A 19,991-nucleotide genomic window follows, 5' to 3' on the forward strand; every position below is an offset into this window, starting at 1 on the left:
CGAAAGCGCGTGTGTGTGTGCAAATGATGACTAGGCTTCGGTCCGGACTGATGCAAGCTTGCCTTTCAAAAAAAAAAAAAAAAAAAAAAAAAAAAAAAAAAAAAAAAAAAAAAAAAAAAAAATTTTTTCAATATTATTATACAATAACTAGTACATAACAAGATAATTGCTTACATATGAAAGGTTTATGATGGTGATGAAGACAAGGAACAAGAACAAGAAACTTGATTCAAGTCTGGCCATTTGTTAAAAAGGAAAAATCAAATGCTTTTGAACAAAACCTAAAACACTAACTTATTTATATGTATAGACGTTATTTTCTTGTTGAACATTTGATGGCGTTTACAAGGCATCACGATTTTAACTAAGGTTCGACTTTTGTATTATATAGTTTGGACATATATGTTATACTAGTGAAATGACTCGTGGAACCACGAGTTTGTTTAAACGAAACAGTTTAATGATATGCTTTAGGTATTAAGTGAACGTAAATGCTAAAGTCATTTATTTAATGACCCGTGAAATCACAGAGTCCGACTAAGAAACTCGTTAGCTGAATATTTCATCAAACACCTAAAATGCATATTAAACAATCTACATCCAATAATAAGAAATAATATTGGTTGTCATTTTATTTTAAAAAGTGTAAATCAAAATATAAATTTAGAATTGGTTTTCTTCTGCATAGCTTTTATACCTTCTCGTACTCAATTCAAAATAATTAATTAAAATAATTCAAAATTATTTAATTTTAATAATTAAAATAATTATTAATAAGATTTAATTTTAATTCAAAATTATTTAGATTAATGACATCACCTACCATGCTTAAATTTTTTTCTTTTATTTTTTGATTTTTTTTAACAAATGAATTAGCCTATTAATGACATCATCATTATAGGATTTTTATAGAAACTATAGACTAGTGAAATGACCCGCGAAAACACGAGCTGTGTTTGTTTAAACGAATCACTTTAATGATATATTTTATGTAGTAAGTTAAATGCTAAAATTATTTAGTTTAGCCTTAGAATGAAAATGCAAATGGTAAAATAGAATAAACTAACAAAACATATTAAAGTGAAAAAAACTATAAATAAATTCATGAAAACATTTGAGTATGTTGAATAAATAGTAGTAGTCACCACTTTCAAATGCTAATAAATAGATAATTGAAGAATCTGAACTACTCTAAAAAAAAATATCGACGAATCAACAACTTTCGTATGTAGATGCTTGCAAACAAATGTAATCGACAGGGCTTGAAGATATCTTTCAAATTAAGTGGATGATTATCTCATGTCTGTTGATCATAACACCAAAACTAGACATATTCAGCTTCATCATCTGTATGTTAAAAATATAACAAATATTGTTTAAGCATATATTTCTATGTTAATGTTATTAAGAAAATTAAAAATTATAATCTAAAAATTAAATATTAATGTCTTGAATAATATGGTAGAGATTGAGAAAAAGAATTGTAAAAACAAGACGTAGGGTCACGCGCTTCGCTGCTAAGAAACACTTGGGAGTGTTTTAATACTAAAATAACTATAAACTCTGGAAATGTGAAACGCTAGTCTGCAATATTATATAAAAAATTCTAGTCTCATTGATATTAACTCAGCAGCTAGAATACATGAAGATTGCCATTTAAGGATAGATCAACCTCTTAAAGTATGATCTCGAATTCTGGGCTATGACAAACACGTTGAATTATAACTCGGTTTGATTATCAATATCCACAAAATTTAGACTTTGTGAGTGTGCTTTAGAAGTAGTGCGTCTCCACAGAGTTCGAATCTGAAAAAAGTGTATAAAGAGCATTTGATTGAACAAATCTTGCCAAGAGCTAATCGTAAAGTAATATAAGACAATCTCACCTCGTCAAGATCAACAACATCCTAAACAATGACACTTGTGTTCCAATATTCTTCACATTAATAATCGTTCCACAATATGCTCATATATTACTCCATTACATCAAAGTTTTATTAGTTTCCACCCATTGGTGCCCTGCCATCAGATCAATTAGACATAAAACAAATTAGATATTAATAGGAACGATTTACATCAAATAAAGAAGATAGTCATATATACATGAGCATTCAAAAGAAAAAAGAAATTAAGGTGCTTTTAGTATTATACATGAGTGCAAAATCCAATCTAAAACATCCACTTTATGTCACAAGCTTGATGAACATAGATTCATATTGAGTTAACTAATTCTAATAACTCAACAACTAATTACTTACACAAAAAAGCATTAGAATCACATACAAAAATATGTTGCAATCTCATAGTGTTGAAGCATGCAGAGGTGTTTGTTTTGCACTAAAATAAATCAACAATCATGAAAGACCTTTCCATATATCATTCCAAGTATAACTAATCTATAATCTATCTATAATCTCTTATCTCTTATAAAATGCTAATTTGATTACATCATTAACAAGGCTTATCAATGCCTTAAAATTATAAAATGGACAGGTGGCATTTTATGGTTTAAAGTTAAAAATTATTATGATGTCTCTTATAAAATGCTAATTTGATTACATCATTAACAAGGCTTATCAATGCCATAAAATTATAAAATGGACAGGTGGCATTTTATGGTTTAAAGTTAAAAATTATTATGATGTCATTAGTAATTGGTTAAATAAATTAATTGCTTAAATTGATCCACTTAATTAAATTAACGAGATGTATACCAAAATATGAATATGAATTGTTTTTCGTCTTTCTCCGTTTCTTTCTTTGTTTCACGCCATCAACACAAAAAGGGGCCAATCCCTTTTCTTCTTTTTGCTCTGTCTACTATCACTTTGTGCCTCCCAAAAAATATAAAATAAAAATAAAAATAAAACCTAATCTAAAAGTGTATATCGTACCGAGCATGAATGAATGGATCTCCTAAATAAAAATAACAAAACCCAATATTACCACCCACGCGGTGTATTGCATCGAGATGGACATTCATTCAAATTTTGTCTTGATAATATCAATCTTACCACGCGGTGTGTTGCATCGAGCTGTACAAACATTATGTTGTGTATATACATTTGAATTTGAATTTGAATCCAAATTAAAAGAAGGGTTTCTTCATCTAGGTTTCTTCATGATTTCTATCTAATAAATTGTTTTTTCCTCTAATCAAAGAATCCAACAATCAAAATCTAGGGTTCTTTCAGAGATAAATGAAGATGATTTCGCCATCCATTTGAGGTAACCAATCTATTAAGGTTAGTATTTCAAGCAAAGTTTTTTTTTTTTTTTTAAATAGTTGTGATCTTTTAGTTTCGTAGTGATTAGTCATTATGATTATGAACTTTTTGTAATTTTCGTTAGTTTTTCATCAATATAATGGCTATGGCAGAGAAGGTTGTTAGATTGATGCGATTTCTCTCTGCAAGTAAATCGAGATTGGTTAATTAAATTGTATATGTGTGGATGTTCGATGGTAACCTTCAAATTTATCCTTTCCTGCTTATTTTAATTTTTTTTTTCTCAGATGTTCTTTTGAAGCTGTTATGATTGGAATAACAGGTGACTTAAGATTTATATAGTTCAATGATGATAATTAATTCTAGGGTCAGTTTAATGAATTATTTTGTTTATGGTTTTTGTTTTGTGCAGATACTTCAAGTAGTGCCTTCATTTTTTATTATTGAACAATCAGAATTTAGGTAAATAGCTAACTTCATTTTCCTTTTTTTTTTTTTTTTTTTTTTTTTTTTTGAATTATTGTTATTTATCTATGTGGATTGTGTTTATTTAAGAATTTACTTTTAAGCTAGATTCTTATTGATTATAGGTCTAAAAATTAATTGGATTTTTATTAAATTAGCTTTTCATGCTTTAAAATTGGGAGATTTATGTATTTTGCCAATCTTTACCAAATTTAAACATGAATGGGTGAGCATTCAAGGTTGGAAGATTCAAACAAAAGTTGTTAATTGATGATGTCATGATTCTGGATCAAGCTGTGTGTGGCCCAGTTTTCACATTTGTGTTGTTGAATGATGATGTACTGCTTTAATGATGGTTTCATATTAGATTGGTTGTTTTATGTTGATGTATATTGTTGAAAGAACCTATTCTTTCCCGGTTGAACCTTATATCATCTTCGTTGTTTGATATGAGTGGCCAAATGGGTGGGTCAAGCCAAAATAGGTAAAAGGATGTTGTAGTTAAACTTGAAACAGTAGCATTTGAAGATGTGGTCTTACATTTAGATTTAGATGTGGTCTTACTTCTATGCAAATTGAAATGTAACTGACATAATGTTCATAATGGTATAAGAAGTGACAAAATCTAATATTCTCTGCACTATTTACATGCCTTTGAATATATTTTCAGGAACTGTATCTTTTCAAAATGCGAAGTTTGGAAGGAAGATGTGGATAGATGATAATATGATGTTCCTGAAATCGTTGAGTTTAGAGCAACGTTTAATTCTAACATTGGCAATGCTTCATTAAGTCAAAGTGGCAATGTTCTTTCTAGCCAAGTAACTAATTCTGGCCCAACATTTGTATGACCACATATGTATGTTTATTCATTAGTTGCACCAATATAAGTCATCAAGACTTTTTTATTCAGCAACAACAATTCAAACTGTTTTTTTGTCAATAATTCAAAATATTCTAGCCACGAAATACATATCTATATGATACATGTTTTGCATAGTCATGACTGAGTTTGTATTTGCATTTAGAAAAGGAATACGGAGTATTAAAGTTAGGACTCTTATGTCTCAAAGTTATATAGTAGGTCTCATTTTTTTTATATATATTTTTAACAAACCCGTGAAATCACTGGTCCTTGACTAGTAGTAAAATAAATGGAACTGCAACAATTGCTAGCCTCCATAGTAATATAAATGCAACTATATATGCTCCCCCCAAATATAGAAACATTCATCAAAAACATAGGCATCTGCATTTTTTGTTAACAATTTTATGAAAAGTTACAATGCGTTAATTACGCTTGAAAAAAAAAAAACAGAAACAAAATTCGAATCACAACTTTACCTTTTCACTGATGAATTCTTCAATCACAAGGCTATCGTTGGACACACTCATTATGAACTCAGCTGTACTTCTTACATTCATATCGAAATACGCAACTTCTTGCCGTAATACTGCTTTTAAATAAGTTGACCTTAATCTTGATGCCGGCCTCTCTGCTGTTCTTGCCCAACAATACCCCTCTACAACAAATTATTTTAGTAACATATTCATTTTAGTACATCACTCTATAGCAAAAGTATAATAATGGCAATAATTATAATTATTATTACTTTTCTCAAAGAGACCAAAAAATCATGTGTATAGTTTGAAAAGTTTGCAGCAAATTACTCAAAATTACAAAGTTTGAATAAAGTTTCCCTGTTAATGCTACCAGAATAGTCAGATATACACTGTTTAACCAGTTTACCTTGTAACTGTTTCCGACCCTTTCCCGTACCAAACCCAAGATATATAATAGAAAAGGAAAAAATTTAAATTAAACAATAACTTACCTTAAATAATGGATGTCTAATGTCAAGCTAATACCTTAAATAATTATGTCCGCGTACTTTAAACGCGCTTGGATCAAGTGGTGACCAACAATCTGACATTTTTTTTGCTATTGGACAATACGGAACTTGAGAGCCTGCAATTGGTCTTCGTAAAATACCTTTTCGGGACACTGAAACAGACAAAGAAAAATAAAGGATTTAAAACTAAGTGACCAAATACATGATTCAACCCTTTGCAAAGGTGGCAATTTCGACCCAATTACTTATGAATGGTTATATACAGGTTATATACAACTCTTACATATAGAAAGATTGTACTGCCCTTCCCGCCATCTAAACGAAAGTCTTGAAGACGTTTTTTTCCGTGCACTTTGAGGGCTTGAACACGACGATTTACTCTTTACGTCTGTCGAAGTAGTGCAATTTAGACATGGCAAGCAATTGTTTTGTATCCCACAAATCTGAAATCCATTTTCGGGTGCAGAATTCATCACTTATCAATGAATGAATCCATTGAAGAAGAAGAAGAAGAGTTACCAATAGTATTCATGATTTTACTGGTGATAAGTAACATCGTTGGCATCGAAATTCCATCACCGATCGAACCGAAAATCCCAAGACCCATTAGTAACTTTTCCAGCCAATCAGCAACCGTATACAATGTAAAACCGCAATTAGATTTAGATATCAATTGTAAAATCGAACATAAACCCTAGCTTGAATTTGAGAAGTATAGAATAAAAAGCGAACAGTAATTTACAATACCTTATTAGAGCATAAAAGGTAAATCGATGTAAATTGCAATGGTAATCTTGTATGCTTTTAAAATAGACTGATATATATGACTTTGAGCCTGTTACAACTATAAAACAGCAAAATCTCATCAAAAACCAAAAAAAAAAAAAAAAAAACGCAGTTAGCGTGCTGCTTCTAAATCTAACACTAATTAATCTATAATCTAATCTAATACATGGTAATAGACACATTATTAGTAAACCAAGACATGTAGTAGGTAGTTATGTCGGCAAAATACTTTCATAATAATCGTCTTTATTAGAAAAATAATACCCTAATCATCAACATACTATAAACAATCATCATTATCATATCCATATTCACAGAGCTTACCTAAATAATCATGATTATCCTATCAAACTGAAAGTTATAATTTTTAGGGCTAGATAACGATAAATGAAAACTGTATAAATATTAATGAATTAGTGAAAGATGCATACCTTTGAAGGATTTGTACAAGGAAAAGAAGAATTAATGTTTGCATCTTCTTCACAATCGTCATCAATTGAATTAGAAAATCTTCATATATCGTCCAAATTGAATATGGGTCATTGTCTACGAGTAATGAATTCGACAACTCAAATTGAAGATGGAGAAGACGGCGAGATAATCGTGCGGTGGCGACGGTTGAGATCGATTGTTGGTGAAGAGACAAAGATGAAAAGAGAGGGCAGGGGAAAGGAGGGTACGGGTGAGAAGGAGCGGAGGACTGGAGGGTATGGGTGTGGAGGGATGTTCACAGGATATCCGAAAATTCTGATATCCGAATTTCGGAGAGTGGATTTGGTCATTCTAATCCAAAATTTCGGACATATCCGAAATTTCGGATTCGGATATTGGATTATCCAAATATCCGAAACTTCAATAATTTTTTTTGACTCATTACAATTCAACCATCATCACTATCCATCTTCTACAGTTTGGAGTAACATATAATTAACATATTGAAATATTTGGGCCCAAACAGTAGCACAACAGAGTTATACACAAGAAATTAATATATAATAAACATAGTCAGTTGACTTACTGAAATCTTTGGGGTCTTGTGGATTTGATTTATGTCCACTCTGCACTTCATAATCATTAAACAAAAGAAGAAAACCGTATACAATATTTTTTATTTCGAGGTCTAAGAGTTTCGATTTTAAGGGTTTTCATAGCAGATGATAATTCACCAATCATCCACAAACACCATCAGTGTAGATATAAACGTTTCAAGGATGAACTGATTTTACATGACAAACGTGATAAAATTAGAAATCGAATAGCAGTTGCAATTAAGGATAAACTGAATTTACTTGAAATCCTAGAACTCCTCTCGAAGACTCCTTTTAGGATTTTATTCCTTTTAGACTTTACTTACGGCCCAAGCCCATTCTAATAATTATAATATATATAATATATAATAAAAATAAAAAATATATAATAAAGTTTATTTAATTTCGGATATTCGGATATCCGAATATCCGAAAATTTTGACAATGTCATCCGAAATCCAAATCCGAAAAATCGGATATCCGGTTTTCGGATATCCGATTTTTTGGATATTTTCGGATCGGATTTCGGATTATTCAGATTACGAATTCGGATTCGAATATTATGAACACCCCTATGGATGGGTGCACGCTACCTTTTTTTTAACGGTAAAGTAAAATATTATTTTATTGTATATAAAAAATACACATTTACAATCACAAAGTCCAGACAAAACGAGAAAGTTACATCTAGGAAAACGAAATAACGAGATCAAAACTAGAGATATAAGCCCCCCGTTGTTGTAGGAAAACGTCGTGGTCCGTTCATTATCATTAAAGAGGATATTTTACTTGAGAAAAACAAGCTGGGATGAAACGAGATACAGTGTTGGCAATTCAGCGACAAAGCACCTCGAACCACCCCAATTTCTCTCCTCCAAAACGACTACTCCAGGAGTGAGGCAAAAAACCTACAAGGAGGGTATATCTATTTAACCAATGCCGGATCTCCTATATGGTAAAGCAATCAAGTCATAACCTCGCGGATTTGCTATCCACGGATCTCATTCTATGTTTGTTCCTTTAATTCTATTGGAGAACCATTCAAAGCTTTTAATATGGATTTCCTTAAACACCATAGCACTAGTGGGTTTCGCTTTAGAAAAAGTGGTGGCGTTCCTACTTTTCCATATCATGTATCCGGTTACCCACTCGGTGGCTTGCCATAGTTTTTTGCCAAATTCAGAATTAAAGGAGTGATCGTTCCATGTAAAGGATTCATTTATACTCAAGTTTGTAAATGGGCCCAGATTTCACCAGTCGAAAACCCGTTTCCAAATATCAAGAGCAAAGTTGTATAAGATGATAGAATTTTCCACCATCTCTAATCCATTTTTACAAACGAGACAACGAACCGTTCCCATATCCAAACCACGCTTGTCCAATTCCACCCTAGTAGGTAACCATTTAAATCTAGCCATGCCATATGAACAACTCGACCTTGAGAGGGACAAGACTATTTCGAAGGGTCTTAGTAGCCGAAGTTTGATTAACTAGTTCCATGAGCCTGCTCACCGAAAACAAACCGTCATTACTCCATGACCATGCCCATTCTTCAAGACCTGAACTGCACGGGACAAAACTAGACAAACAATTAGTAAGATTGGTGAGGTCCCCGCACAATCTCTCTGAGATATTGCGTGACCAGCACCAAAGCGTATGAATATCATTACCCTCCCTGCGGACACGATCACGGATGGTGGCGTTTTTGAAGGTTTCTAGCCGATATAGTCTATTAAATTTATCTTTTAGTAAAACATCGCCAAGCCACCTTTCTTCCCAAAAACAAGTTCTTGAGCCATCTACAATTCTTTTTTTTAAAGAATTAGCAAAAGCACGATCAAAATTGTATATATTGTTACCCACTTTAACAATGCCCGCCCATGTTGACGAAAGCCGACGATATGGGGAAGAAAGAGAGGTACTAAGGCCTCCCTCCTCGCCATATATACTTTTTGTAATAGACACCCAAAGTGACTCGTTTTCGTGTTTAAAACGCCACCACCATTTTGCAAGTAAAGCGCGGTTTTTGAGGGCTTTTGGGGCAATGTCTAACCCACCGAAATCTCGAGGTCGAAGGCAAGTATCCCATTTGATCCATGCCATTCTGGAGACGTCAGACGACCCGCCCTAAAAAAATCGACGCCTCAAACCCTCCAATTTATCAATAACACAAGAAGGGGCTGAATACAATGAAAAAAAGTAAAGGGGTAGGCTAGATAATACCGTTTTGATTAAAGTGATCCTACCTCCAAACGAGAGAGACCTAGCTTTCCAATCAGCACGTCTTTTTCCAAATTTTCAAATTCCGGTTCCCATGCAAATGATTGTTTCATCGACGAATAAGGGTTCTAAATTTTTTTCAACTTCCATTTATGCTTGTTAAGAGTTCTCAGGTTGTAGTGCCAGTCTAGGATGTTTGAACACTGCGTTTATCCTTCTCCAACAAATAAGGATGTGTTTTACATTTTGATTTGACATCTACAACAAATATAAGATTCAATTTAGTATTTTCGATATTGAAATTTAATAAATTAACTACCCAAGATGCAGAAGAACCAATCTCAGCACCTTTATACAAAGTAGGTTGTTGTGGTGCTCCAAGACGTCTTCTTTTAGCTTCTAATCCAACTTCTTTCACCATAAGCTTGGAAGTGAAGGTAGACAAAGTTAACGGACGAGCTAAGTTCGTAGCCAGTCTGAATTTGTTCTATTATCATATCCCACTTTTCTGGCAACCCTTCTTTCAATACCCTGATTGCTTTAGTATCTGAAACCTCAATCCCATAATCGTTATGCTCAGACATAAAATGACGGTATCTTATTAAAGTTTGTTCCAAACTCTCTATAGGGAGTGCAACAAAAGTCTTCCATTCAGTCTTCAACACTTTACCTTTAGTCGCACGATAGGTCTCAGTACCTTATGTAGCAGACTGAATTGTAACCCAAAGAAAATGAGATATCTTATTTCGGGATCGAAATTGATGGAAGATCTATTTTGATAAACTCTGACTTAGTTGCGCATAACATTTGTATTCTAAATAATACCGTTCTCTTTCAAGAGGAGAAAAAACAGAAGTTTCTTTCCTTTCACCATCTGTGCCCACTGGCCAAATATATTCAGTTTCAATCAATTCTCACAATCTTGAATCTATCCCATTCAAGTATATCATAAACCGACTCTTCCAGTCCAAAAAGTCCTTCATATTCTCAAGTTTTGGTACCTTGTTGGCAGTACCAGATTCATTTTCAGATAACAGGATTTTCTGAATACCATGCGTTAGTACCATAGCACACTTAGTAGCAATATATGAATTTGGTTCAGACATCTTTTAAATTTAAGTTAAATTAACCAAATAAGGTTTCTGTATTAAAATACGACCGGTCGAGTGTCATTGTCAATCGGTCGAGTGTCTTAAAGTCAAACGGCCAGCACTTTGTTACTATAAGTCGATTTGGTATTGCAACTCACACGGTCGAATGTCAAACTCCCTCGGTCGGTTGTGTTTACTCAAACGGTCGGGTGTCAACTTACATGGTCGAATATCTATGTGAAACTCAAACGGCTAAGAACAAAACTCACACGGTCGGCTAAGTGACTCACACGGTCGATTGTCAAGACTCACACGGCCAGTTGTTTTCTTGTCAGTAGCAGGTCGAAAACTACGGTTTTTAGAGAAGACTCGATTTAGCGACTAGTTTTTGACAAAACGAATCGAACAAAGACACTACAGACTTAAAACGACCTACTGGTAACACAATTAAACACTGAAAACAACTACTATAACCTGAAAATAGAGAGATTTGACACGAAATGTTTTTTTTACCATAAAACCACTTTTTAACACCAAAAATTGATTAAAACGCACGATTCAGAGACTCCAGCTCTGATACCACTTTGTAGACGATTAGATTTAGGATCTTCAATCGTTTGTAACTGGATCTAGAGGCGGAAATATTACCCACGGTGGAGACTTTGATTGTTATTGGAAATCGATTCGATTCGAAGACAGTGAATTGTGTGTTTGAGTGTAAGAAAACGTTACCGGAAATTAATTGGTTCCGGCAGAAACATGTAATGCATCGCTAAATTCATAACAAAATGTGTTTAATGAATCTTGGTGGAGAGTATGACTGCTATCAGAAATTGTTTAGGTTTAACATTTGGGTATGACTTGTTTTCAAGATTATGATTTTGTTTTGATTTTAATTTGAAGTTAGTTTGGGTTTCACTTTATTTGGTCTGTATTCTTGTTTGTATGATAGAAACTGATTCTATCATCATGACAACGATGATTAAAAAAAAATCTTTGAGGGTTTATAAGGTAAAAAGACGAATATACTCTCACGTGCAACGCAGGTGAGATGGTGTAACGGAGCTTTTTAACGTCCATTAGTTTTAAGGACTTTACACACAAAATGTGCAAACCACGAGGACTGTATATGCAGGAAAAAAAGTTTAGGGACTGTCCGCTTACTCTGTGCAAACCCTCCGTCCCAATACTATTTTCATGTTTTAACTTTATAGGTCTACTCTTTCCGACTATGACTTGCATTATTTTTCATGTGTTGGATAATAGTTGATGAATGTTATACCGTTAATATATTCAAAAATCAATCCATTGATATAAATTTCATCGAAAAATATATAATACAACAAAATTATTTAAAGTCAAAGTTAAAATAAAAAAACTTAAAAGTCAAAACATGACAATAAATTTGGGACGGAAGTAGTATAAATACTATTTAACATGTAGATAAACAAATCTTCCTTTTTTTTGTTTTGTTTTGATTGACCTATATATATAAATCGAAACTATGTTTATATATAACATCTAACATCTTAGATCGACCATTATTTTCTTTATGATCTATTGATTTGGTGGTTGTTTTAACATCAATTTGAAAAATAGTTCTATCCCGTAAATTAAAGCTCTAACAAAAATCGACCATTCTTGTTTCTTTACCAATAATATTTTTCCTTTTAGGTTAAGAAGTAAACATATACAGTAAGTATATTAAGTCAGAAAGTCACACACACAATGAGCTGCTAAAGTGCAACTTCACGTGTGAAGGAGGACTTTAAGTTAGATTTCTAAGGTAAATTAGTCATATGACTAAACATATTCACAAAGCATCACGAAATGAAAATGACACCTTAAAAACAACTCATAATTGATTCTTATCCACACATCCTGCTCAACAACATCATCAACAACTAAACAATTAACACAACAACAACAATACCCAATTCCACTAAAGTGAAGTATGAAGGAGGTTAGATGTAGACAGTCTTTCCTCTACCATAGAGTAAAAGGGCATACCCTAGAGTAAAAGGGCAGTCATTCCTCCCCCCACGGATACCTATCGGTCCGCGGGTAAAAGAAGTCGTCCCTCCCTATACTATAGGGCAGAGAGGCTGCTTCCCAAGGACCTTCGGCCAGAAGAACCACACACTTTATACCACACACTTTATACCACATTGTGTTTAGTTTCTACTCCTGCTAACTACTATCAGAGTCGTTTTCGCTCGCTTTTTTCAGTGAAATCTATGAAAGTCTTGTATCACAAGTCCCAAAGTTAACTAAACCATAAATCAATGGAACATCAACTTTTGTTTGTTACCTTTCGGCGACAATAATACCATTTTATAAATTTTCAAAGTATATTTGTAACTACACAGCCCATTCCTCTCACCTTCGTTAAGACACCCTACATACTAATTAGTATAATCCCGAAACTTACTAATTTGTATAATCCCGAAACTTAATCTAACAACACAGTATTATCCTTAATTAACAGACCCAAACATACCCTTAGCCATCATGGCCCACATAACTACTACAGGTTATAGCTGACTTCCATATTGCAGCCAAAGAATCTTCAAGTATTGCATCTTCATATCAATCTACATTAATATATTTAAAAAAATCAATTTCATTAAGGGCAGGATATAATTCCCTCATAACCAAACAATAAAATCAGTTAATTGGTTCAAAAAATAACAATGATAACCTTAGAGTTATATCAGAACAAGCACTTGAATCTGGCCAAAATAATGCTTCCAAATCTGATGATCAAGATAGAGTCATATAAAAGCATCAGATCTAAAAAACTAATTTAACCCAAAACAGAACAATCTAAGAAAAAGTAAAAGACAGTAAAAAGGTTAATTTTGGAGGACACTAGTGCTTTTCAGGTATCTGTGTCCAGGCAATGCAAAGAATCTGAATCAAGATGAAATCCAAGCGATAATAAGTAAAGTTTTCTTTATACTAAAGCATGTAAATATCAACAAACCAACATAAGAACTAGTAATCAGCATGAATTTGTCCAAGATCTTCAGATCTTCATCATCCTCATCCAATGTACCTAACTACAAACACCAAGAACAAACGTTTTTAAAAACAGTCGAAAACAAAGAGGTTATTATTTATTTATACACTATCCACTATTAGATATATCCATCCTTTACTACTGATCTTCACTTTCATTAACCGTCCCAAACTGTTCGTTAAATAATTCATCCCAAAACTCTTCATCAAGTTCTTTATCTTCACACTCAAATTCTTCAAGATCATTAACTACTTCGTCGTTCCTTTTCGGTCTACTGAATCCTTGCATTTCTAAAGCGAGTTCATCCAACTCGGACATTTCAAAACCAGAAGGATCACCCCATTCTTGAGGCTCGTTTTTGATAATCGTTGACCCTTGACCATACTCAATTGACTTTCTCCTTTTATTCATTATAGTCTCTTCAATAACGTTTCTCTTACCATGCAGGGCCAACTTCTGGACAAAATCGGGATTTTGCATTGCTTTCGCTAGAAAACTCATCATTTTTTGCTGCTTCTTTTCAGTTCCTTGTAATCTAACCTCCATAGCTTGAAGGTGGGCCCTCGTATTTTGCTGTTGTTGTCGGAGTTTAACTAATTCCATCATAAGAACATGTTTGTCACGTCTCAAACGTTTGACTTCACCATCTATGGATCCATATTTTCCAATTTCCACACATGGATTGATAGCTTGTTGAGGAATAAGAGGCTGCGAAGGTGCCCTTCTCCGTTTAATGTTCTTCAAATTGTGCTTATGGCCTCTTAGAAATCCCTCATTTGCAAACTCCCATGTATCCGGGTCGATCTTTCTAAAACCCTGCATTTTTTAAAAATTTTAGAAAGGAAAACTTACATTATAACACACACAGCCACATATATTTACATCTCAGTGTCTGGCTTAAACCCCAACCTCTTGGTTGAAGAATTCTCGCACACTGCTAGACCAGGGTCCCTTTGGTAAAAGCCTACAATTAAGCTTAGATTCATCTAACTAAAAGGTTTCAACACACTTTTAGGTATATCTGGATATTCGATTCACTTTGTAAGCCGACTAATCCCAAGGCGACTAACTATTTTGCGGGCATCCTGGAGTCATCTAAGGTGAACCTTTATGACCATGCGGGGATTAATTTTTTCATCTTTGTGTATTCGAACAAGGACCTCTACTTTGGAAGGATATGCCCTAATCATTCCTCGTGTGTTCATTTCAACCACATTGAGTATATAAATGTATGTGCTAAATGTGACAAAACAAAATCTAGCATGAGCGGATTTAATTCATTAGCGGAGGGTGAACTACTACATCTAGTAAAAAAAAAAATTGGCTTTTAATTAGTGATACCATTGGATAGTGTAACGTTTTTGAGTAACGTCATTTGATAGTTTTAATTAATGACACCCGTGACTGTGATTCCAAGATCCGTCAATGATATCTAGTCACGTATATTTCTCTAAGAATATGAAGACTTTATGTCCATATTTCTAAGGCATGCTTTGTGGTATTTAAGTATTTAACAAGTATTTAATTTAATAAATGACTAGATAAATAAATTGCATGTATTAAAAAATTAAAGTTGAATAGTAAATTGCAGTTTGCCCTCGTATTTTACAACAACAAATTAAGGGTTGACTTCATCTCAACAAACTACAAGCCACGTTAGACAGGGGATTTAAGAGTCTAATTTTTATATATCCAGTAATCAAAATAAAATTGTACTAAGACACTTATGAAAATCAATTGAAAACTTATGCAAATAGAAATTAAGACCTAAAGAACCACATGCATCAAATTAATGCTATAAAATCATCCTATACATGAAATAAATCAAAATTCTATGGTTAATTTCAATTATATACCAAGAAACATGTGAGAAATGAAACTTACATAAGTATTGAGTTGCCTTACAAAGCTAGAGAAATTGTTGTGCTTGAAGTATCTAGGAAGTAAATTAGTTGAAAAAGTATGTGGATCCCAAACAACAAAGCTTTGACCTTCTCTACTCCAAGAAACAATGCAATCCATAGTCTTATCATCCACCATATCATATATTTTAGTCAAAAAAGGTGGAGGTCCAGCTTCATGTAGACCTTCCACTGGTTGTGGCATGTCATCCATCATCACAGGCTGATTTGCTTGTACTGTTCTGCCACTTGTACTAGAAATAGATAAAGGGTATTCTTGTTTTACATCTGGGTAGTAAGGATTCATGATTAAATCCACTAAATTAAACAACTTTTTTATTGGGCCACACTCTTTTCAATCAAAATAATCAAATCTCAAGTGGAATCATCAAATCTTGCAGTCAAGCACAACACCCGTGTGAAGATAAAGATCAGTTAGGAACAAAAGTTTATTCTTTTTTAATGGATATTGATTTTTGATGCTTATTTAGTTGTATAAACAAATTTTGCAGTAAAAATAAAGCCAAGTAAAATAAAATAAAAAGAAACAAGAAAATCAAGAAAACTTATTGAGAGAAAAGGTTAAACACATAAAAAGAGGAAAATTGAGTAAGATTTAGTGCTGTTGATGATCAGTTTGAAGTGAAAACGGATGACAAGAAAGGAAATTGAGGAAAGAAAAATGACAGTTTGCCAGAAAATATTGAGATCACTCCTTGGCTTTCTGCTTTGAGGAAGTTCCTTTTTTAATGGTAAAAATATGCGCCCATGGTTTCAGCACCTCAAGAAGCTTCTGGAGACTTTGCAACTTGCATTAATTTATCTCCTTTAGAAATATTTTGTTCATTAATTTATCTCCTTTAGAAATATTTTGTTGGATTTTATCATGGTCCAAATTCAACTTATAATTGAATAGAAATTTAATGAAAAATTAGTGTGGTCTAAATTGTGTTATTAATTAATGAACCCAACAAGACATGTGATTTAAACCGAACTCACGAACGATAAATGAATAATTAAAACATAAGAACGATAAATAAATGCATAAAACGACACAAGGATGTAACGTGGTTATATTCCAGATCCAAACACGGAGAAGGGTATACTCCACGGACGCAAACTATAGATTTTTATTTATAATTTTCATGCACATTGGTCATGTTACATAGGGGTTATATTTATAGGAGAAAACAAACAAGGAAACAACTTGTTGGACAAGTCAAGATGTTCCAGATCCTTCCTCGCCGACATGTACCTCACGTTTGGTGACATATGTCACGATTGGTGACATGCTACCAACATCAGCTCAATAAAAGTTTCGATCTGAAATCTCACGTTTTGACACATGATTTCACCAAGTGTGACTCTAAGTCACCAAATGTGACATTCTTGCTCGCCCCACTTTTTCTTTGTTCTAATTCTTCACCACACTTAACAATCTCCCACTTGAAAACTTTGAACGAACCCCACATCGATCTCCTTTTCAACACCTTTGAACATGCCCATCTATACCGCTAAGGAAACTTGGGACACACACTCTAACCACGTCGAGCTGTCAGCTTTCGATAAAGAGCACTTCAACACACCTAGTCAAAATCTTGAAATCAACCGCCTCAACTGTTAACAATGTTTGAACATCCACAGCAACTCTAGATCACTTGATTGTAGAACTCCTTTTGAATACCACCGGATAACCATCCGGGACACGCCAAGGAAGACTTTCGACACTCAAACAGCTGAGTAATAATCTAATCTTCGTTACTAGCTTCGGTCATCTCTCGGTTTCTACGCCACCATCTTCTAACACGAAAATCATCTTCTTACACTAGTAAATCAATTGAAGTGAGCGAGACTTCAAATACAGGATTCATTCATGAGATAACTGCCTTACCGACTCCCCTAGACACGTCCAACCCTGAACTCACATGTCAACAATCACTCGTACATAATTTCCCGTCTAATTATAATTTCCTTTACCAATAAAAAGAAAACCCCAACAGACGCCTTTGTAGACTATTCTTCATGATTCCCTCTTGAGAACGCCTTCACCACCTTCAAGTCTACCGCCTTTTAAACTTTTTTCTTTCTCGTTGGTAGACTAACCTCCTCATAGCGCTATGAATCTCACAAACCACATTCTTCTCATCCATGCACACTCTCACTGTACGAGTAAGAAATAAACTATGGCTACTCAAGAAGAATCTTGGTTCGTACTGCGGGTTAGTCACAAATTTCTTTGCCATCAGAGAGTAAACACAAGTATTCGAAACCCTGGTGTTACCGAAATCTACACACTAAACTTGAGAACATTGGAGAAACAATTCTCTCAACCATCTCAACAACCAACTACTTGTCTAACTCCCACTAGCTCGTTAACTTTCGTCGGTTACCAAACTCAAACCAAGTTGCCGACACCCTCACGATCCTAGAAAGCTCAATTTCTGAGACTTACACGATTATCCGCCCCTCTTCCATCACCTAAAGATTCCTAATTGATCACCCTCGAAGAAAAACCGCTCTAATAGTTGAACCATCAACCAAACCCGAGCAACCGTCAAACGTGTTCTATCCGACACCCTTTGCAAACCAAATTCCTTTGTGACAACGAACTCTAACCCACCCGCATATTCCATAAACCCTGAAATATCCAACTAAAAACTTTGGTCATCCCGTTTTAAACCCGCAAGCTCTAAACCTCCGCGATAACTCTCACTGTCGATTTCAACCCGATGCATCTCGTTCGTTACCCAACCGATCTAACCCGAGAGAAAACCACTCTCCCGAGATACCATAACAAACCCACAAGCCCGAAAACACAGCTTGTATCGCTCGAAGTTTTTGAGACAAAACCGTCTCGCACGCGCATCATCAAACCGAAAAAGTTCATCCTAAAACTACCCAAATTCGAAAATTCATATTTGAAAATCCAACGATCTGATCAGCTTCAAATTTTGCCACATGTAGATCCATGTGTCTGCTACCTATAGACCAAATTTCAAGTTGATCCAACGGTTAACGAACCTGTTGTGAATTTTCTTCTGCAGCTGTGCATGAACATCCGAGTTTTTCTGAATCAATCCTTCGCACGGAATAACGAGGAATGAGAATTTGGACACGTTACCCGTACAGAAAATCTCTCCGCAATGAAACCATCGACCCGACCCATGACTTCGTAACCCTTAGCAAAAATAATCACCGACATGATGCAATCAGTCTCCTGGTTACAAAATAACTTTCAAGAAGCGTTACCCGAATCTTGATGTGATCAAATTTTTCGGGTACATAGACATACCCATGAGTTCATCGCGACGAACTAAGTCACCTAGTCTCTCGATACATGTTGCAAAACAAATTCCTAAGCCCGTCGTTTTTATAACCTGGATGAAAAAACCGATTCATCAACAATATCGAAAACACTTGCTTTCAATTCACCATCGTTCCCGAACTCATAACCTTGAAGCTCTTGATTCCACCTGTTAGGAATTATTGGACCCAACATGACAGGTGATTTAAACCAATCACCAAATCCATGAACGAAAAATGAATAATTAAAGCATACGAACGATAAATAAATGCATAAAACAACACATGGATTTAACATGGTTATATCCCAACTCAAAACACAGAGAAGTGTTTACTCCACAGGCGTAAACTATAGTTTTTTCTTTATAATTTCTGTGCACATTGTACAATTTACATAGGGTTATATTTATAGGAGAAAAAAAATAAGGAAACAACTTGTTGAATAAGTCAAGATGTTCCAGATCCTTCCTGGATGACCTGCACCTCACGTTTGGTGACATATGTCACCATTGGTGACATGCTAAAACATCAGCTCAATAAAAGTCACGATCTGAAATCTCACGTTTTGACACATAATGTCACCAAATGTGACTCTAAGTCACCAAATGTGACATTCTTGCTGGTCCCACTTTTTCATTGTTCTAATTCTTCACCACACTTAACAAATTGAACATAAGTTTACTCTAGATAGATAAAGTTTGAAAATATCATCATTACGATTTTAACCTTTACCTTTTAATTAACTTTTTTACATTCTATCTTACGTACATGCATATATTAAGGACATAATAGAACTTTATCTCATTATTATTATTTAATGATAAAAGTGAAAATATTATATTTGGAACAATCTAAAAGGAAATAGTAGACGTTAAAATAGGGACAGAGGGAGTATATATAATTGATTGTGGTTGAGGATGTGTTTGGATAAAACTAGCTGGAGCTGGAACTTGTAGCTGGAGTTGAAGCTTATGGACTAGAGCTAGAGTTGGAGCTTAATTTTGAAGCTGGTAGCTGGAGCTTATTATTTTTTTATAAGTGTTTGGTAAACTAGCTTAAGCTTATTTTTCAGTTCGTAAGCTCTACTTTTTTTCA

The 19,991-nt window shown here is 34.0% G+C and overlaps 1 protein-coding gene and 1 long non-coding RNA gene across 7 annotated transcripts; both read right to left on the reverse strand.

Moving 5' to 3' along the window:
- Positions 1-1,158: 1,158 nt before the first annotated feature.
- Positions 1,159-7,613, reverse strand: LOC139875815 (uncharacterized). 6 transcript variants are annotated; one of them, XR_011767954.1, is made up of 7 exons: positions 6,763-7,602; positions 5,829-6,389; positions 5,528-5,697; positions 5,037-5,215; positions 1,887-2,019; positions 1,673-1,806; positions 1,159-1,347 (listed from the first exon to the last, which is right to left on the reverse strand). It is a non-coding gene; the product is annotated as an uncharacterized lncRNA (long non-coding RNA). The 6 variants fall into 6 exon arrangements; XR_011767953.1 differs by lacking the exon at positions 1,159-1,347 and having other exon boundaries at positions 1,453-1,806; positions 6,763-7,235; positions 7,350-7,613; XR_011767957.1 differs by lacking the exon at positions 1,159-1,347 and having other exon boundaries at positions 1,453-1,806; positions 5,829-5,988; positions 6,065-6,389; positions 6,763-7,607.
- A 5,379-nt stretch (positions 7,614-12,992) lies between these two features.
- On the reverse strand, positions 12,993-16,263 carry LOC139875826 (heat stress transcription factor A-6b-like). Its single transcript, XM_071863121.1, has 3 exons — positions 15,577-16,263; positions 13,372-14,508; positions 12,993-13,264 (listed from the first exon to the last, which is right to left on the reverse strand). The coding sequence occupies exons 1-2, from the start codon at positions 15,898-15,900 to the stop codon at positions 13,831-13,833; spliced, it is 1,002 nt and encodes a 333-aa protein (XP_071719222.1). The 5' UTR covers positions 15,901-16,263; the 3' UTR covers positions 12,993-13,264; positions 13,372-13,830.
- Positions 16,264-19,991: the final 3,728 nt, after the last annotated feature.

This window comes from Rutidosis leptorrhynchoides, chromosome 1, assembly GCF_046630445.1.
Source record: "Rutidosis leptorrhynchoides isolate AG116_Rl617_1_P2 chromosome 1, CSIRO_AGI_Rlap_v1, whole genome shotgun sequence".
NCBI classification, from domain to species: Eukaryota; Viridiplantae; Streptophyta; class Magnoliopsida; order Asterales; family Asteraceae; genus Rutidosis; species Rutidosis leptorrhynchoides.

Bases quoted from the DNA above. Each gene is read 5' to 3' on its own strand.
- LOC139875826 (XM_071863121.1), bottom strand. From the start codon at position 15,900: ATGAATCCTTACTACCCAGATGTAAAACAAGAATACCCTTTATCTATT. The intron at 14,509-15,576 runs GTAAGTTTCATT...TAAAAAATGCAG, and splicing joins TAAGGCAACTCAATACTTAT to GGTTTTAGAAAGATCGACCC.